This window comes from Vanellus vanellus (assembly GCF_965231255.1).
Source record: "Vanellus vanellus genome assembly, chromosome: 12".
Classification (NCBI taxonomy): Eukaryota; Metazoa; Chordata; class Aves; order Charadriiformes; family Charadriidae; genus Vanellus; species Vanellus vanellus.
In genome coordinates, this window is record NC_138917.1 from 21,548,448 (window position 1) to 21,567,987 (window position 19,540).

General features: G+C 61.6%; 2 protein-coding genes across 2 annotated transcripts; both read left to right on the forward strand.

The window, feature by feature from the left end:
- Window positions 1-508: 508 nt before the first annotated feature.
- Window positions 509-11,661, forward strand: FA2H (fatty acid 2-hydroxylase; the record flags this gene model as incomplete). Its single annotated transcript, XM_082489404.1, has 7 exons — window positions 509-797; window positions 6,615-6,698; window positions 8,242-8,384; window positions 8,459-8,565; window positions 9,954-10,126; window positions 10,628-10,880; window positions 11,582-11,661. Exons 1-7 carry the CDS (start codon window positions 537-539, stop codon window positions 11,659-11,661), a joined length of 1,101 nt encoding a protein of 366 aa, XP_082345530.1. The 5' UTR covers window positions 509-536.
- Window positions 11,662-13,521: 1,860 nt separating this feature from the next.
- Window positions 13,522-19,238, forward strand: MLKL (mixed lineage kinase domain like pseudokinase). Its single transcript, XM_082489497.1, has 11 exons — window positions 13,522-13,563; window positions 14,202-14,773; window positions 14,966-15,076; window positions 15,180-15,354; window positions 15,462-15,559; window positions 15,690-15,825; window positions 16,330-16,414; window positions 16,843-16,991; window positions 17,193-17,242; window positions 17,724-17,864; window positions 18,950-19,238. Exons 2-11 carry the CDS (start codon window positions 14,317-14,319, stop codon window positions 19,000-19,002), a joined length of 1,455 nt encoding a protein of 484 aa, XP_082345623.1. The 5' UTR covers window positions 13,522-13,563; window positions 14,202-14,316; the 3' UTR covers window positions 19,003-19,238.
- Window positions 19,239-19,540: the final 302 nt, after the last annotated feature.

Here is a 19,540-nt window from a genome sequence, read left to right on the forward strand (position 1 = left end):
ATCACCCACCTGTGGGGACCACATACCCCCCCCAATTTCCCACCCACCTGCCCCCATACCCCCCATTGCCCACCCGTGGGGTGCCCCATACCCCCCATTCTCACCCACATCTGCCCCCACTCCCCCATCACCCACCTGTGGGGTCCCCTCACTCCCCCCTACGTTTTCCCCCAATCCCCCACCACCCACCCGTGGGTGCCCCATCACCCACCCGTGGGGTGCCCCATACCCCCCACTCCCCCTACAACTGCCCCCACTCCCTCCCCCCCCACCACCCGTGGGTTCCCCATCGCCCACCCGTGGTGTGCCCCGTACCCCTCCCCAAGCACTCCACCTGCCTCGGGGGCGGAGCCTCCTCCCCTCCCAAGCCACGCCCCCTCCCATCACTGTCCAATGAGCGGCGAGGGGGGCGTGGCGTACCCGGGCGGCATATGCGTGTATGCAGATGAGCAGGTGCGGGCAGAGCGCGGCGGGACGGGCGGACGGACGGACGGGCCGGGAACGGAACGGAACGGGGACGGACGGACGGACGGGCCATGGCGGCGCCCCGGTCCTTCAGCGCCGCCGAGGTGCGGGCGCGCTGCGCGGAGGGCGCCTGCCTGGTCCGCTGCCGCCGCCGCCTCTACGACCTGAGCGGCTTCGTGCGGCTGCACCCGGGCGGAGAGCAGCTGCTGCGGCGGAGAGCCGGCACCGACGTGAGCGCCGCGCTGGACGGGCCGCCCCACCGGCACTCCGCCAACGCCCGCCGCTGGCTGGAGCAGTACTACGTGGGGGAGATGGAGCCCGGCGAGGAGCAGGTAACCCGCCGGGCGGAGTGCGGGGTGTGCGGAGTCTGGAGGGGTGTCCCGGGTGAGGGGTGTCCCCGGATCCGGGGTGTATAGAGTCCATAGGGGTGATCCACGTGAGGGGTGTCCCCTCGTCCAGGATCTATAGGGTCCATAGGGGTGCCCCAGGCGAGGGGTGTCTCCGGATCTGGGGTGTATAGAGTCCATAGGGGTGCTCCAGGTGAGGGGTGTCCCCTCATCCAGGATCTATAGAGTCCGTAAGTGTGCCCCAGGGGAGGGGTGTCTCCGGATCTGGGATGTACACAGTCTATAGCAGTGCCCCGGGTGAGGGCTGTCCCCTCATCCAGGATGTATAGAGTACATAGTGGTGCTCCAGGTGAGGGGTGTCCCCTCATCTGGGATCTATAGAGTCCGTAAGGGTGCCCCAGGCGAGGGGTGTCTCCGGCTTTGGGATGTACACAGTCTATAGTGGTGTCCCGGGTGAGGGGTGTCCCCTCATCAGGATGTATAGAGTCCCTAGGGGTGCTCCAGGTGAGGGGTGTCCCCTCCTCTGGGATCTATAGAGTCCCTAGGGGTGCTCCAGGTGAGGGGTGTCCCCTCATCTGGGATCTATAGAGTCCATAGGGGTGCTCCAGGTGAGGAGTGTCCCTAGATCCGGGATGTACAGAGTCCATAGGGGTGCCCCAAGTCCTGGCTGTGTGCCACCTGAGCAGTGCAGGGTCTATACGGCACCCCAAGTCTGACGTGTACAAGGGTTTGAGCTACATAAGGTCTATAGGGCACCCCAGGTCTGGGCTGCACAGGGTCTGAGCCATACGGGGTCTATAGGGCACCCCAGGTCCAGACTTCTCGGCGTCCAAGCCATACAGGGCATGCAGAGGCTTTATGGGGTCTGGGGCATGAAGGGCTTGGAGTCTTTGGGGTGCATGTGGTGTATAGGGTGTATAGGGCACCCAGGTCCAGGTCTGAGCTGTGTGGGACATGGTGTGTTGGGTCTGAGCTGCACGGGACACTCAGAGTCCCGGCTGTGGAGGGTCTGGGGCGTACTGGGTGTGAGGGGTGCATGGGGCAGGGGGGGTTGAGGCTCCTGGGGTCCTGCGTGGGTGATGCCTGAGGTGTATGGGGTGTAAAAGTCCCGGGCGCGTGGGGCGCGGTGGTTCCTGGGAGGTCTGTGGGGCTGCCAGCCTCTATGGGGCCGGGGTCTATGGGGCCTGAGGTGTGAAGGATGCCGAGATGTGTAGGGTGCAGTCTCCTTGGGGCCCGAGACGGACCGTGTCCCAGGTGCGCGAGAGCCTGGTGTCTACAGGGTCCCATCCCACGGCCACATCCCGCCCCGGCCGTGCTGGGATGCAGGGCTGATGGGTGACCAGCACAGCGTGGAGGTGTCGGGGTCTCTGGAAGGGTTCGGGATCCGTTTTAGCAGGACCACGTGGCACAGGGTGGGCGATGGGGCAGCGCGCCCTTCCCAGCACCGCCGGCGTTCGGCCGGGGACCGGTGTGTTGGGCACGGGGACTTGCTGGCAATGAGCGGCCGCTGCCGGATAGAGGAGCCCAGCCACCTCCCTAACTGTCCAGGTGTGGGGCAAGGGTGGCTGTGACTCAGCACCCTCCTCCCCGCGCCGGCATCGTGCTCAGCCCAGGCGGAAGGGAAAACACCCCGGGAAAACGCCGCCGCCGCCGCCGGGTGAACTTCCAGGAGGCAGCGTGGCACTGGGCGCCGCCGCTCCGATTACCGGCCCTCACCGGCACGCCGTGGGCAGGATGCCCAAGCAGTGGGGCCAGCCCAGCCCCCCTTTGCCAGCCCAGCGGCTGCTTATCCCCTCCGGACATCCCGGCAGGGTTGGTGACCGCTCGGTCCCTCCGGACGGGTTGTTTGCACTCTCTGGTTCTCCTCCTCCCCGCGGCACCGATGGGTGGCAGCGCCACAGACGGGGCTTTGTTTGGCCTCGGTGCGACGCCGGCTCTTTCCCTGGATCCCGGCGATGGCACCTCCTCTGTTGGGACACTCGTTGCTGCCGCCGCCGCCGCCTCCTCCTCCTCCTCCTCCTCCTCCTCACAGGCATGACGAGCCCGACGGGTTGGGGCGAAGGAAGGTACCGGACAAACGAGTTCTCGCGCCGCAGCCTGCGCCGAAGGGAATTGCCATCGTCCCAATGCAAATACACGGCGTGATAACGCCGGGGCGCAGGGAGAGCAGACGCTACCTGGCACCAGATAAACCATCCCGGGTTATAACACGGCGGGGGGAGGGAAAAAAATCTGCCTGAGCATCATGTGTGACCGGCTCTGCCGGGGTTGCCACCCCCACCCCCCCCCAAAAATCCCCGCTGGGGGGAGTCGATGCCCTCGGTGGCACTTGGGTTCCTGCTGTGGCTGCTTTTGGGCAGGTGGACCCCGAACAGCTCTTCGAAGGACATGTTGCGTCGCCCCGGTCCGGCTGCGGCCCCCCCCCGGCTTTGCCGGTGCCTCTCCTCGCCCCTCGGAGGTCCCACGGCTGCACCGTCCCCGTGCCGAGGGGTGCAGGAGGCTGTGGTCCCGCTGGCATCCCGCATCCCCCCCCTGCTGACACCCAGGGGACTTCGAGGGTTTTGCGAAAAAGAGGGGGGGGGGGGTGTAAAAAAATAAATGTGTGAATGCAGGAGAGGCGAAGAGGAAGGTGAGAGCCCGCCTTCATCCCGCCGACGCGCCTCTCCGCACCCCTTCCTCCGGCTCTCGGCAGCGCGGCTCCGTCCGTCGGCTGCCGGTCCTTCTGCTGCGGCGTTTGGCTAAGGACAAATTAACCCCCAAATTTTTTATCTATGCGAAGAGAACATATAGGGGAGATCAAAGGGAGAAGCGATAATTACCCAAAGTAGACAGTGGATTTTAACAGCCTTGCTAGAGGGGAAACTGGATCATCTAATTACCCCTCCAATTTAAGCAATGAGAGACTTTCATCACAGCCTCTTTGGGGCGTGTGACGTGGCCCTGAGTCACAGTAAATCCCCCCCCCCGTCTCTCGCGGGGTCGGTGTCCTCCCCTTCCTCTGGCCCGCACCGCCGCGTGTCGGCCTTACCCTGGCTCTCCCTCCCCGTCCGCGCTCGCTTCCACGTAGGCGCTCGCGTGTCCTTCCGAGGTGTTTCAACAAGAAGTGCCTTTTTTTTTATTATTATTATTATTTGTTTATTATAAGGATAAGTTACCTTCAACCTCCTCGCTGCACCCAGCGTTTAATGGGCTGAGGCGCGCTGGGGACAGCGCTGCTGGTGGGGATGGCGGTGCTGGGAGCGTGCCACCGCGAGCGGGGACCTCCCTGCCGCCCTTGGGGTGTCCTCCTGAGCCCACGTTGCCGCCGCAGCTCGTCACATCGGCAAACAGAGCCCTTCAGGAGGTGAGTGAAGGTTGCTGGAGGCTGCGGGGCGATGGAGAGGCACGGCAGGATGCTCGGAGGCGGATGCCGGGTCACCCGGTCACCGCGTGGTGCCGTGCCCTGGGTGTACGTACGGTCCCGTTGCCTCCCGGCGGGAGAGCCGGCACTTCGCCGGTGCTGCCGTTCGCCGGGGCGGCGGCGCGGGAAGGCGGCGTTCCGTAGGCGTTAACTTTCCCTTGGTTACATCAGCCCTCTTGCGCATCTTTCCTGGCAGGACCTGTTTGCCTGGGGACGACTCGGCTGCATCAGCATCACCCACGGGCCACGGGCAGAGCCCGGCGCTCGCAAAGACCCCTTCAAGCCTCCTCCCAACCCGCCTTTTCTTTTGAGGAAGAGGAAGATGGGCAGAAGCCCCAGCCCTGGTCCGGCTGCCGGTTTGGGGTTCGGTCGGGGCAGGCAGGAGCGTGCCGGGGCAAGCGGGCACGGCTCGCCCCCCCGTTACGCCACGGCTGCCGGTCCTTTCGGTGCCAACCCCGGGGTGACCAAGAGGAGAGCCTTCCTCCCGCTCCCGGGCCGAGGAAGAGGAGGAGGAGGCGACTCAGGCGAGGTTGAACGGCATCTGCTGTAGCATGCAGGGCAATGGCATCTCGCTGGTGGCACTGGGAGGACGGGGAAGCCTTCGGCCGCGGCACAGTGCCGCGGGCGGCCGTGGGCAGGGGAGTTGGAGGCGTGTGGACATTTCGGAAAAGGGAGGAGAGATGCCGGGACATTGCGTCAGCCCGGCTTTCTTCAGCATCCTTCCTGCTGCCGGCGAGGCCACGGGGCGAGCGTTGAGGTGGAGAGCACGGGCTGACATCCCAGGGGATGGAGAAGCCATCCCTCAAAGCCCAATTTTCTTCCAAAGTGCCCGCAGGGAGGAGGCAAAACCACAACTTGGCCATCCTCAGCTGGATTTCGGGGCATCCCACCTCCCCCCCGGGGTTTCGGGGTGGCTGGCTGAAGGACGGAGCGTACAAAGCCGAAAATATCCGTGGGGACCTTCGCGGAGGGAGGAGCGGGGCTTGGCAGCGTCGGCGGTAAAAATGACGCCTGCTCAAGTCCAGCCGGGCTGGAAATGTCGCCCGCCCTGCCCCGCCGGCTCCCCCGCGGCCAGCGCTGCCTCCTGGACCAGCGGCATGAGGCTTGAAATCCGGCTAGCCCGGCAAAGCGGGTGGGAGCCCGGCCGGCAAGGAGTGCCCGGTGTCGGCAAACAGCGCCGGGGCGCTGCCTCGGTGTCACCAATGTCCGCCCCGGCACGGTGATGCTGGTCATCCTGCATCCCGGCTGGTCCCGCGGCTGCTGGCCGGGGCGGGGGTTATTCCCAACAGGGATGCGATGGGATTCGAGGCAATCGGAAGCAGCGGGGAGAGCATCCATCTTGCGCCGCAGCCGCCGGGAGAAAACCCCTTCCTCGCTGCAAGCGGTGCAGCCGGAATCCCCGGCGGGCACTGCCGTGCCGTGCCGTACCCTGTTGCCGGGTTAATGGGTAACTCAAGGTGACAAAGGAGGAGAAAAGGCATGTTTGGCACGTCCTGCCCGGGCTGCCGGCACTGCTGCCGGGGGGGGCACGGCCGCTTTGGGGCTTGCAGGCCTCACCGAGCCCCCCCAACCGGCGGCAGGGCCGGCGGCGGAGCTGGCAGGGCCGCGGAAGGAGGCCGGTGCCGGCAGCCGGCGGTGCGTTTGCTTCCCGAGCATCAGCCGGGGCAGGTTTCTCCTGTTTCTCAGCCAGCCCTGGCAGCGGGACGGCAGCCGGGGCTCCATCCCGCCGCCCCAGCGCGTCCCCCAGCCTGCGGCGTGCCCTCTCTAACCAAAACCAACCCCCCCACACACACACACCTTGCACGGCCGGCGGCGAAGGTGCCCGGCGCAGCGCCGCCATGCCAAGGCCGCTTTGCCTTTTTCCCCCGGGGCGAGCGGCGTGGGGGCTTTATTTCCCACCCCCCACCATGCCCGGAGCCAGACTGGCGGCACCGGCCGTGCCACGTTCCCCGGTACTGCCAGCCCACCTTCCTCGGGGACCGAAATGCCGAGCTGGGCTTGGTGTGGTGGGGAGGAGGGAGCCCGGCGTTGGGGCAGCGCCGCGGGCTGTTGGCCTGCGGGAAGGTGAGCCGCGGTGCGGCACTGCCCCTTTGCCCCCGAGCGCCGGCCCCGTGCCGGCAGCGCCGCGGGGTGGTCCGAAAACCGGCGCTCGGGAGCTTTCCAAAAAGACCGGAGCGTGCGAGGCGGGTTCAAGGTTTGCGGTGCGGCTCGGCGGCAGCCGCATCCCTCGGGAACCTGCTCTGCAGGAACTGACTGGCTGAAATTCATCGGATTTTTTCCCTTATTTATTTAGCAGGCGGGCGCGAAGCTCGCTCTGCCCTTGCCCCTGGGTGGCACGGCCACCACCGTCCCCAACTCTGTGCCACCGGCGCTTCACCGCGGGGTTTTCCTTCTCTTTTCAGAGCCCCACCGAGCCGGTGGATGAGAAGGCAGCCCAGACCCCAAAACGGATGGATCCCCGCTGCAAAACAGTGGATGTGGAGACGGTAAGAGCCGGGGGCTTCTCCGGCACGTCGTTTGCCGGGGTGCTCCCGGGGGATGCCAGCTCTCCTCTTCCCCAGCGTGAGCGCCGGCTTTCTGCTGACCGCCAGGACGCCACGGGAGGGATGCTGGGAGGGATGGGAGCTCATCCGGCTGCTTCTACCTTTTCTCCCGGCGCAGCCGGCATCGCTCGTGCTTTATTGCCCAGGCGCGGCCACGCTGGGAGGCTCCTGCGTGGGCGGCGATGGCTTTCTCTGACAGCGGCTGTGCCCTTCCAGCGGGACGTTCTGCCAAGCCACACCTTGCTTGCTTTATTTATTTTCTTTTCTTGGTTTCTTTATTTTTTTATTTTTTTATTTTTTTTCGTTTTTGCCTCTTGACTGAGCACCGGTAATGAGCACTAAGGGATCCCCCGGCGCGGGCAGGGTGATCCCCGTGCGCCCAGAGCATTCCCTGCCCTGCCGGCTCCTCTCCGAGCGTGCCACCGGAGCGGGGATTCGTCCCCAAGGTGCCTTTGGACGTCCCTGCCTTGCACGGCACCACCTGGCCGCCGTGCCTCACGCAGCCCCGGCTCGTCGGTGAACGTGCTTTTATCTGGCGGAAGGATTTATTTTTTCGAGCAGGAGAACACCTTTCCACCCCCCTTCCCAACTGTGCCAACTGACCGGCGGCACAACCCCCGGTGCCGGGGTTGCCGCGCCAGCGCCACGCGGTGCAGGACGGCCGATGGAGAGCTGCCAGGTCCGGGGCTCGGCCGGGCGAGCGCGGTTTCTGTCCCAGGGCAGGGGTGCGACCGAGAAACCACCTTATCTGGCCGGGCCGGCAGAAGACGTGCCCGGGGATGCTGAGCGGCGGCAGAGGCGGTGCTGACGGTTGGGTCTCTATTTTTGTCCCGTGCAGACATGCGCGCCCGCGCGGGTCCCTTCTTGCTCTCGCAGCCATGCGCTGGAGCAGTGACTGGAGTTTGCGTTCCCCTCCCGTATCCCCGCTCCCCGTCCCTCTTCTGCTTCGCTCCTCGTTGCCGCAGTGCTCGAACGGCCGCGGCCGCCCCGCGCATCCTCTCCGCAAGGAGAAAAGCCCTTGGCCGGGGCAATACCACGGGGATGGGCTCCGCGTCCTAGCGGCGGCTCGCTGGCACGGCTGGCGAGCGAGCAGCGATACTCCCCGCTATCTTATCTTAGCAGCTCCCGGCCTGGGGGGGGGGATGATGACGAAAAATCCTCGGTTATCAGAACCTGATGCTGTGCCAGGTCTGGGTACGGCTACCGTCACCTTGAACCGTGGGCAGGTACCCCTTGGCACGGGGGCGAGCTCAGCCCCGCGTTTGGGGTTAGATGGGGCTGATGTGGGTCTGGCTCTGCTTGCCGGCCCCGCACCGGTGCTTGCGGGGAGCTTGGGGCCGCTTGGAGCAAGAAGCAGCTTCTTGCGGGGGGGGGGGATGGGAAGGGGTTTGCGGCCCCAAATGCCGCAGCTGCGAGGCAGCTTTGTGCCCGGTACCGGGTCGGGGTGTGCGTGCCGCAGGGGTACAGCTGCTCTCTGTTGCCCCAGGACCTGGTGGACTGGCAGAAGCCTTTGCTGTGGCAAGTGGGCTACCTGGGGGAGAAGTATGATGAGTGGGTGCACCAGCCCGTGGATCGGCCCATCCGCCTCTTCCACTCGGATATCCTCGAGTACCTCTCCAAGACGGCATGGTGAGCCCCCGGGGGTCTGCGGTGGGGAGCGGGGCTGGGCTCGCGCTCCCTCTGACCCCTCTTCTACCCCGTAGGTACATGGTGTTCATGGTGTGGACTCCCGTGGTGCTCTATCTCAGCTGGGTCAGCTACACCTCCCTCGCCCAGGGCAACACCAGGCTCTTCTCCTCCTTCACCACAGGTACGAGCGGTGGCGGCGAAGCCTTTCCCGGGGGCAGGACGGCCGCGGGCAGGGGGAAACCTCTGCACCCCTTCCCCATCCCTCCCTCCGTGCACGCTCACCGCGAGCCGCATGCCGGAGCAGCGGGTGACCCCCTGTCCCCTCGGCCACTGCACGAAGCCGCCTGCGCTGCTTTAAAGCCTGAGCTCGCCCACCTCCATCCTCTCCTCTCGCCCACCCGATTCGGTCCCCCGAAGGCATGGAAGGAGGCAGGGACCCCGCCGGTGCCGGGGTTCAGCCCGCTCCCTCTTGCCTCCCCTTCCCTCCATCTCCAAACCCCGGCCCCCGCCGGCGCTGCGGTGCGCGCCACCCCCCGCTGACACCCACCCTGGGCCACGGCTGGATGCCGGCGCGGCGGGCGAACAAACCCGCCTCTCACAGCACCGCCGGCATCGCACAGTGCGGGGCTTGTTCGCCCGAAGCGCCTGCCCTTGAATCTCCCACTGTCTGCTCCCCCGGGAATAACAAGCGTGGCCGGGGCAGGCTGTCGTCTTTGTTGTGCTTTTTCTTTTTTTTTTTTTTTTTTTTTTCTTCTCTTTTTTTTTTTTTTTTTTTGCTGGGCTCCCTATTTTTTTTTTTTTTTTTTATTTTTTTTTTGCAAGGTGCCACCCGGTGCCAGCTGTGCCCGGCTGTGGGGTGGAGTGCCCGCTGCACCGGCAACTCCCTCCCTTGCTCCTTGCGGCATTCAGCACCTTGCTGCCAAAGGATTATTTATTTTATTATATATATATTTTTTTTTTTTTTTCACCAAAAAAAATGAATATGGTTTGGGGGGGGGAGGGAATCTAAATTCTGCTAGCGAGGACACAGGGCTGCCAGCTGGCTCCGAAAGGAGGAGGTGGCTGAAAAATGCTCTGCGGGGGAAAGCGCCCAACAAACCTATTCTTTTCCTCCAAAGATTTTTTTTTAAAAAAAAAAAAAAGCCAATGCCAGCAACACTGTTTAACTGTCACGAGTTTTGCCTGAGCAGATGAGGTCCCCTCCTGCCTTGTTCTGGTGAGCAAAGCAGCTTTGTAGGAACGGGGCTGTCCCTGGAGCGCACATCCAGGCCCCCACTGGCATCTGGGATGTAGGGGAACGTCGTGTCCCGTCCCCCCCCGCCGGCTTCTCGTAGCAGCGAGAAGCTGAGTGTTTCCGTAAAGAGCGTAAATTAATGGGAACGGAAGGAAAACGTGGTTTGGAGCGGTCGGCGCTTGGGAAGGCAGCGCACTGGGGAGGGCGGGAAGGCGGGCGAGAGGCGAGAGGGAGGGAGAGCCGAGCTTCACCCAGATGCCGACGGGAGGATGGCGGGGGATAAGAGCACCCGCGCTTCGCCTGCCCTGCTGACCCCTGCGCGTCTCCTTGTGTAGAGTACTCCATCCCCGTCCACAAATACTACTTCCCCTTCATCTTCCTCCTGGGGATGTTCCTGTGGTCCCTGCTAGAGTACCTCATCCATCGCTTTGTCTTCCACATGAAGCCACCCGCTAGTAACTACTATCTCATCACCCTGCATTTCTTGCTGCATGGGCAGCATCACAAGGTGAGTCGCAGCTTAACGCCTCCGCCGGCGCCCGCCGGGCCGTGGGAACGGTGGCCTTTGCTCAGGCGGAGCCTGTTTGTGCGTGTTCAACGTGACTCGTGGCATCTTCGCCCCAAGCGGGGCCCTTACCTAATACCGGCGAGGGCTGCAAGACGGGCTCGGAGGAGCTGGAGTTAAACCTGCGAGCTCGGGTTGGGCGAGGGGGAAGATGGAAAAAAAAGAATTAAAAAAAAAAAACCCAAACAAACAAACCCATGGGCTCCCTCTAGCTTCGCTGGAGGAAACATCCCCGGGGAGCTCAGGGACCTGCTAGCCAAAGCCACCAGTTGCCTGGCCACCTCGGCGTGGGCAAGGGGTTGTTCTCCCCTCCCTTTTTGGGAGGGGCTGCTTTGGTGGTGGCTTTTCCCGAATGAGCGGTCCGCGGTGGAGGGGTGTTCTGGGGGCTGGGGGAGGTGGGGCGAGCGAGGAGCTGCCTGACCCACCGTCCTTCTCCGCTTCCAGTCTCCCTTCGACAGCTCCCGCCTGGTCTTCCCTCCCATGCCGGCCTCGCTGGTGATGGGCTTCTTCTACGGCATCCTGCGGCTCATGCTGCCCGAGGTGCTGGGGCTCTCGGTGTTCGTCGGGGGGCTCTGCGGCTACGTCATCTACGACATGATGCACTATTACCTCCACTATGGTTCGCCGAAGAAAGGCACCTACCTGTACGGGCTGAAGGCTTATCACGTCAAGCACCACTTTGAACATCACAAATCAGGTAGCGCCGCCTTTCCCGCGTGCGTGCCGGCGGCGGCGGCGGCGGCGGCAAGGGCTGTACGTAAGAGGTGCTGCAGCCCGGTGGGGCGCGTTTCCCGGCCCCCGGGTTGAGGATGGGGAGCCGGCGCGGCACCGGGGCGAAGGCAGCAGTCTGTCTCGCCGGCGGGCACCAATGCTGCCCGGGGATGCCGGGGCGGAGGCAGAACCCCTGTGGCGCTGGGATGTGGGTGCCCGGGGCAGCATCTCCTCCTGCCGGGAGGCGTTGGTGAACGCAGGGTGAGGTCCTGGGCTTCCCCGGGTCCGCCCCAAACCTTCCTCAGCCCGGCTCTTGCTCAACCCGCCCTTTGCCCGGTTTCCTAGGAGAAAACGCCCCGTCCAGATAAGCTGGGGCTGGTGGCATGGCCCAGCCAGCTCCTTCTCCTCCCTCTGCTCTTCCTCCTCGCCTTCCTCCCTCCCCAAAATGTGGGCGCTCCTCCCTTGCCAGCCTCTCCGGGGGGACCGCCTGCCCCCGGCGTCACTGTCGGTCGTTGTCACCTTTGCACGTAGCTGGGTGACATCCCATCCCGGCCACGTGCTCCTCGTGCCAGCTGCTCCCAGCCCTGCGGTTCTCGGCCATGGTGGCACCGGCTGGGTTAAAGTCAAGCGAGATGCACCCTGTCCCCGGTGGCCGTGGGCTGAGCGCGCTCTCTCCCCTAACCACAGGCTTCGGCATCAGCACCCGCTTCTGGGATCACCCCTTCCGGACGCTCATCCCCGAGGAGACCTTCGAGAAAGAGGACTGACGGCCCCGGCGCAGCGCCCGGCTGCCGGCTCCGTCCCTCCCAAAGCGGGGCCGGCATCCCTCCCCAGCCCTCGGCCAGGCCGGGTGGCCCCCGCTCCCTTCCCGGGGGCTGTGCCACAGCGGTGGCCCCATACCGGAGCATCCCTGCGGCGCGCTGTGGTCCAGCTGCGGCATTACCGCGGGGGACGGGGTGGGGGGGGCGAGGATGCGGGGAAAGGGAAGGAGGAGGTTTGCGGGGCTCCCTGGAGGGGCTCCTGCCCCTTCCTCACCACCCTCCAGCTCCAGGCCACGGATGCGCGGGCAGGTCTGCTGCCCGAGAGATGAAGTGCCCGATGCCCCCCTCCACCCCAGCGCCTCGCCGGAGCACCCCCCACCCCGAGCCCCTGGCCCTCTCCGGGGTGTCCCCTCTCCGGGGTGTCCCCTCTCCGGGGTGTCCCCTCTCCGGGGTGCCCATCACGCTGCAGTTAACCCCATCACCTAACTCATGCCCAGGGGCTTCCGTATCCCGGGTCCTTCTCCCGGCCCGATGCCAGCACAGGGTTCTCCTGGCCTGCAGCCCTTGGGGTGGGGGTCCCGCAGGTCTGGATTTTGCCTTTTTCTAACCAGTGTGCCCATATCTCTCTGCCAGATTCATCGAGTTCATGGTTTTTGTAGACATTGGCTACTGGAAACTCAAACTCCAATGAACAGAATTGCTACCAGATGCCTTTTTTTTTGCTGATCCTGTGATTTTTTTTTTTTTTCTAATGTTTACCGCGGATATTTAAAGGTTTGGAATAAAGTTATATATAAAACTGTAGACACTACAATTGTAAATAAACTGTATATTTTGAAAAAAAAAAAAAAAGTCTTTTAAAAAGGGTCTGGCAAATGTATCCCTGGGGGGATACACCACTCCTCGGTGCGTCCCTTCCCAGGAGCCGACGGCCCTCGGTGCCGCGGTACCTCGCGGTCACCTTTCTCAGCTTCCCCACGCTGACGAAAACCGTGCTGTCGGCCACGGTGGTGGCGAGGGAGGTGGTCTTTGGGGGGGGGGGGAAACCACAGCGACCCTGCGTGACCCCGGGCTCTCGGTTAGCAGAAGCTTGGTCGGAGCTGCCGCTCATTTCTCCGAAGTTGGGCAACAAAGCATCACGTGCCACCCCGCACTTCTCAAAACCCTCCTGGCCCTCTGACGAAGCCAGCCGCAAAGTTTCCTGCGCTCCTGGCAGAGGTCAAACGCCGTTTCCAGCACTTTCTTTGATGCTGGGGTGTCCTGGGGTTGAGGGGATGGGGAAGGGAGTGGAAAGTCCCAAAGGATGTGTTGGTGTGGGACGGGTATGCTCTGGATGATCCCGCTGCCCGGCGCTGGGCTGATGCCGAGGGAGTTACAGCGCCCTGGACAAGCCTTGCTGGAGCTGGTGGAGCAGCAGAAGGAGTCGTGGTGCTCAAAACAGCAGTGAGTGTCAATATAGGGGGGCACAGCCTCCCCCCATCTCCTTCTTCCTGCAGGTAATTCATTCTTCCAGCTGGCAAAACCCAGCGGGGGGGGGGACACGATGACACATGGACGGACATGGCTCACCTGGCCCCCTCCTCTGCCACCCCAGCAACTTTCCGGGAAGGGGGAGCCGGGGCGGCATGGGAAACCACGGCGGGTTGCTCAATGGCTCTTCCGCCGCCCGCGGGAGCCGCAGTCGGGGAAAAGCACCCTATAAATTCGGGCTCGTCCTGCTCTGCCTCTCCAGTCTGCCGAGGCAGCCCAGGCGGAGGCGAGCGAAGCAGGGCCAGGTAACGCCAGCTGATTTCTCTTACTAAGTGGACGAGCTTCTTCTCGGGGAGGGCAGCGCTGGAGAGAGCCTGAAGAGGAAGGGAGAGCGGCTGCGGCTTGTTTTGGGGTGTATTCCTGTCTCCTTTCCAGCTGGTAGGTCCCGGCATCCCTCTCTCGGCGCTGGCTGCATCAGCAGCACTGGTGGCTGCTGCTAATTTCCCCGCAACGGCGGCTGGGGACGCGGGCTGGGGAGCAGGGACCATCCCTGCGGGGGTGCTGAGCACGTAGAAAGTTTGATTAAAAATCTCAAGCGGGCAATACAGGGCTAGAGGGGAAAATACGGAGAAGTAGGAGCTGTGGAGGTGTGCAAAGCTGTGAAAGCTTTTATTAGATGGGCGATAACGGAGAGAGACTTTGGCCGGAAATGGAAACGGACCTTTAGGCTGTGTGGGCAGGACCCCGTGGTGGCGTGGGGCCAGCACCAGGGAGCCCTGCCGGGGGGGGGGACGTTCCTTGGGTCGTGGCTGACCCTGCTGGGGTTGCGCGTAAGGTCTCTGGGTATGGCTAACTCTAAATTAATGTACATAAATCGAGCCAAAACCTCTCTTGCTAATGCGGAGTGAGATGTGGCAACACTGCTGCTACCGGTGTCTGTGTTTGCGAGTGCCCGCTCCGGTCTGCAGGAGTGGCCGCGGTGCCGGGCGAAGCGGAGAAAGCAGAGGAGCCGGAGGAGATATAAGGGGCTGTAGGAGACCTGGAGGGTGGTGTGCCATGTTAAGGCTGTTCCTTAGGGTGGAAGGCGTGGAAGAGCTACGTCCAGCTGATCTCCAAGTGGTGCCCGAGGCTCACCTCCACCAGACGCCGCCCGTGCCCGTGCCCCGAGCGGCCAAGCCCTTTGCTGCAAGCATGGACATCGTGGAGAGGGTCCTCTCCGTGGCCCAGGTCATCCACGCCCAATTTGAGCAGGTGAAGTGCTGTAAGCACCAGTGCCAGCGCCTCGTGGAGCGCATCCAGATCCTGCTGGAGCCCGTGAGGATCCTCAAGGCTCAGCCACGAAAGCACATCTCCCACCACGAAGAGGAACTGTTGAAGAAGCTGCTCCGGGCACTGGGGGAAGCCCAGAAACTGGTGATGAAATACAGCCAGACCAGCTGGATCCAGAAGTTCCTGAGAGCCCACAGCGCCGGCGAGGAGTTCGTCTGGGTGAACGAGAGCCTGGAGGACATCGCCCAGGGGCTCTCACTCCTGTTGCAGGCAGAGCAGAAGCAGGCTTTCCTGGAAGCTTTCCAGGCAAAGACCCGTCGCAGGCAGGATGACGAGGACCTGAGGGACGACAGGGCTTTCTTGGACCAGGTGATCGCAAGTAAGTGTGCATTTAGCAAACCCCCTTTCCCTGAGACCCGCAGTTAGCACTTCTCCCCAGCTGCTGCCCAGCTTTGGCTTGATGGCCATGGCCAAGGAGAGCCAGAGAGATATTTAAACCATGAGAAAAGCTAACTGCATCAGTCCCGCACGATCATCGAGTGGCCCCACAACTGCACGTTTCTCTCCCCAGGTACCGAGGAGCCCAAGGACATGGCTGAGATCTACATCGACAGGGAATGTATGGAGAGCAAGGTAGACTGGATGCAAAGCGAGCTGAACAAAATCGTGCGTGTGATGGACTGTAAGTCAACGTTACACTTCTAGGAACCCTGCGCACTGTGTCCTTTCCCTCCAAGCCCTGCCTAACGTGTCCCTCGTTCCCTCCCGGTGGATGGTGGGAGCAGGCTTGAAGAAAGTCAATGTTGGTAAAAGAGAAGACATCACCGAGATCGAGCGGGACCACCTCACCTTCTACAGACACCTGCAGGACACTGAGAGCTACGACCTCTACGAGGGCGAGTACCTCAAGTACCCCGTCGCCATCAAAACTTTCAAGAGGCCTCTGACCACTGACCCAGTGTGAGTTTTCTGGGCAGGAGTGACACAGGGCAGCCAGAAGGGGCGGGTGGCATGGCATCATGTCATGCCTTGCTCTGTGGACCTCATGGTGCTGTCCCTTTCTGCAGGAAGGTGAGAGACATCTTTGAGAAGGAGATTCAGACCCTGAAGAAGTTTGAGTCTCCAAACATCCTGCGCATGTACGGGATTTGCATTGAGGAGAAAGGTAGGAGGTGTCATATTAATGTCACCCTTTCCATCCCCTGCCTGTCCCCGATGCTAGCTAGTGGCAGATGGCTTGTCGTGGTCACAAGGTGGAATGCACAAGGTGGGGTGCTCAAGGTTTTGCTTTGCAGATGGGAGCCCCTGTTTCTCCATCGTCATGGAGTACTGTAAGCACGGGACGCTGCGGGATGTGCTGACCAAGCAACGGCATCTCTCCTGGGAGATCCGCATTCGGATGGCCCTGGGAGCTGCCAGAGGCCTTTACAGGTGAGCTCCTGCCTGAAGCAGTGAGTAAGTTCACTTGTTTGTCCGCCAGCCATGCTTAGCTTCCTGGTATCTCTCGGTAAGCAGTGGTATCCTGTTAGACATTGTTTCCACCACTTTGGGACACTGGGATGTGTGGGTAGAGGTAGGCAGCGGGTTTGGATGCAGTAGCACCCATCTGCCCTGGTCACTGGCCCCTACCTACATCTGGCTTGAAGCCTGCAAAGGCCTGGAAGGGAGAAACCCTCTTCCCCCCACCCATAGGGCAGCTTCAGGAGTAGCCTACAGCATGGCCAGTTCTTCTTACAGGCTCCGCTCATCTGCAAGGCTCGTTACTTTGCCCACAGTAGCTCTTTCAGCACCTTCTGGAAAGGTTGGCTTGGAAGAGTTGGTCCACCATGACAGGCAGAGAGCTGCTGGGTTCTCTAGGTGCATGGCTGTCCCTCCCCTACATGGAAAGGGGTGGGGATGGGTTCATCACCTGCCCTTGGTTCTGTCCGGCTGCAGGTTGCACCAGACAGAAGAGAAGTCCCGACTCCATGGCTGCATCTGCAGTAGCAAGTTCCTGGTGGCCGGGGATTACTGTGTGAAGGTAAGGACCACACTTGGAGAAGCTTTTGGGAGTTTTGCATGTTTTTTGTGGATGTCTTCCCCCACCAACACCAAAGGGAATTATGATGGTCCAGAATAACACCTGGGGTAGAGTCATCTCCCCTGTCACCGTAGATGCTTAACATCTCAGTTCGTCATTATCTCTGTTTTAACATCAGCAAAATGAGCATTTCTGAGCCATCCGCCCTGGGATGAGCTGAAGCTAGGGCAATTCACCTGCCTCCACCTACGGTTTCGCTTCCGGAAAGAGCCACGTGCCGGGCAGCACACGTGGCTGCATGGCAGCCTTTGCTGCCCAGGGCTCCTCACTCTATTTTCCCCAGCTTGGGCCAGTCCCCAGCCGTGCCACAGGTTTCTGCAGACTGCATTTCTACCACTTCTCCCTCCCTCTCTCATTCTCTCAATCAGCTGTCGGGATTTGAGCTGTGTGAAACAGAGTCATCCATCAAGAGGAAAGCCAAGAAGAACTGGAAACAAGTCTCTATGTTGGCTTACATCTCCCCTGAGAACCTGAAAGACATCAACTGTGCCTACAAGAGGCCCTGTGAAATATACAGGTGTGTCTGTCCCTCCCAGGAGAGATGCCCGTAAGCAGGCAGATGTCAGGCAAAGTAGCTGTTGAGTTATGGAAAAATGCCAGGTTTAATCAGACACATAAGCAGCCATTTGCAGTGGGCATAGCCCAACAGTCCCCTCCGTTAGGAAGGAGTAGAAGGTGGTAGGATCGATGCTGAGACTCTCGCTTTGTCTCCTTCCAGCTTCGGGATCGTGCTGTGGGAGATTGCGACCTCCAAAATCCCATTTGAAGGTGAGACAGATGAATCTCATCCCCCACATAAGAGTCACGTGGCGCGGTGTGGCTGCTGGCTGGCGCTGGGTGCTCCCTGCTCCTTCCCAGAGCATCTCGCGGTATACGGGTCCCAGTGGCAGTGCCTGGTGTGCCTGGCTCTGCGCGACAGCCTTGTGGCTTCTCCTGGGACTCCAATACAGTAAAGCATTTCAGCGACATGCTCAAACCACAAACATGCAAGTAATTTTTGTCTCTATTTGATGTTCCTGTGAATTGAAGCATAAACACATCTCCTTGCTCCACTGGAGCCCGACGGTGTCATGCCAATTACAGGGTGGTTCCTTGCAGACACAGTTTGGGTGGCTTCTCTGCTGGCTCCTCCGTGCCACAGGCTGCAGGAAGGCTCTTGGCCTGGCTTTGCTCTGGGTTTCCTCCCCAGCACTCTCCTGTGGCAGCAGAGCTCTGTCCTGACACCCCTGTTTGCACGTGTGTTGTCTAGGCTGCACTCCCCAGGAGATCGTAGAGAAAATCTGCAACGAGAATTACCAGGATCCTGTCGGGGAAGATTGTCCTGAAGACCTGCGGAAAGTCATTGACCGGTGCCGGGCCTTTGACCCTTCCCAACGCCCTTCTGCCGAAGGTAAGTATCCTGGACATCTGCTCCCTGCTCCGCAGGCCCTTTGTATCCCTCAATCAGCTGCTCCAGCGGTCAGTTTGCCCCTTATTTTCCCCATGAATTTGCCTGGCTTGGTGTTTGGAGATCACTCCTTGTCCTACCTTCTTACGCTAGCAAGTCCCCTAATACTAGACCTCTCTTTCTCCTGTAGTGTGATGGTTCATACAGTTAACATTTATCCGTGCTTTGGCAACAATCACCAGGCTGTTCATTTGGTATCACGTAAGAGTAAGCTTTTTCTCTCAGACAAGCACCCAACTGGGAGTAGGGGTGTGTGGGTTAATTCCCGGTCAGGTCCTGCAGACCCCATAAGCTGGAGGAGCAGCCATGACACGGTGCAGGAACATTCTCTGCCTTTGGCTGCAAACAATAAATTGCAATTTTGGAAATTGCCCTGCAGTGGGGAAGATTTTACTGTCTCTGAAGACAGAGGAACCTTCCCAGTGCGCTTGAAGGCACAGAGGTTGTACCCTTCCTTCAGTTCATCTCTCCAAGTGGAGAAAGCTTCCTTCAGTCTCATCCACACCATCCTATGGGGATGGTTTCCATACAAGAGATGTGGAGACCGCGTGTAAGAGACCACCCAGTTCCTGCTGTGTGCCGCACTCTCTGTGCCTCCATCTCCCAACAGCAGCTCCCCCAGCAGACCCCGCCGCAGGGAATCACCCCGGCTGAAGTGAAAATACCAAAAAATCATCAGAGACTTTGGCAAAGCCGCACTGAGGATACAACACATCTTTATTTCTCTAATCCAACGCCCAGCCATGCCTGCGTGGTGCTGAGCGGGAAGGATGGCTTCTCACAGATGTTTCCAGGCATCTCGCCGTATACATGGCTGCTTCTCTTTGGGCTGTACTCACCGGCGTCTGCTCTGGGCTGTCCTCTGTTAATGGCTGCCCGGTCACGCTGGCCTGAGGAGAGAGAGGGACATCATGTCCCAGTTGTTATCAGCGAGGGAGAGCTATCTTCTCATCGGGGGGTGGGTGGGGGGGAATAAAAGACTATGACAAATATTCTGTTTTGATTAACGCCATCCTCATGTTTTGCAGAGATTGTGGACTCGCTGGCTGACCTGGAGAAAAGCAGAAACCAAGGAAGTTAATTGCGGAAAGCAGGGCTGGGTGACCAGAAGCTGCTGGGCGCCTCGGAAAGCAAGCCGAGGGCAACCGAGCGGCCTTCCTCCCACAGGCCGAAGTGTGCCGCTCGCCCTTCTTCCCTGCCTTCACAGAGAGCGATCGTTCAATACACACACATTAGTTTCTGTAGGCCGAGACTGGCATGTCACCTCTCCAAGGGGCCTGGGTTCTCCCCGGAGGCGGCTGGAGGGCGAGGGCGCTCTGCCACAGGCTCTGCCCCCGAGATGCCGCCCCCACCCAAGGGACTCAAGGGGAGGCTGGTGGGAACCCCGGTGGCTGGGGGGACGGCGCGGCCGGCTTCTCCTCAGCCCCGCTGGGCGATGGGGCTCGGGGCCCGGCTCCTTCAGGCCTCCCGCGGGACGCGGCGGCTGCCGTCGCCATGGCAACGGCCTGGCGACGCTACGCACCGCCCACCTCCACCCCTTTTTGAATCCATTCGAACTCCCGCTTATTTCGCCGCCGCGGCGGCTCCCCCAATGGAAACGCGCTCCCTGGCGCTTGCCC

Bases quoted from the DNA above. Each gene is read 5' to 3' on its own strand.
- MLKL (XM_082489497.1), top strand. From the start codon at position 14,317: ATGGACATCGTGGAGAGGGTCCTCTCCGTGGCCCAGGTCATCCACGCC. The intron at 15,077-15,179 runs GTAAGTCAACGT...TGGTGGGAGCAG, and splicing joins AATCGTGCGTGTGATGGACT to GCTTGAAGAAAGTCAATGTT. The intron at 17,243-17,723 runs GTGAGACAGATG...TGTGTTGTCTAG, and splicing joins CTCCAAAATCCCATTTGAAG to GCTGCACTCCCCAGGAGATC.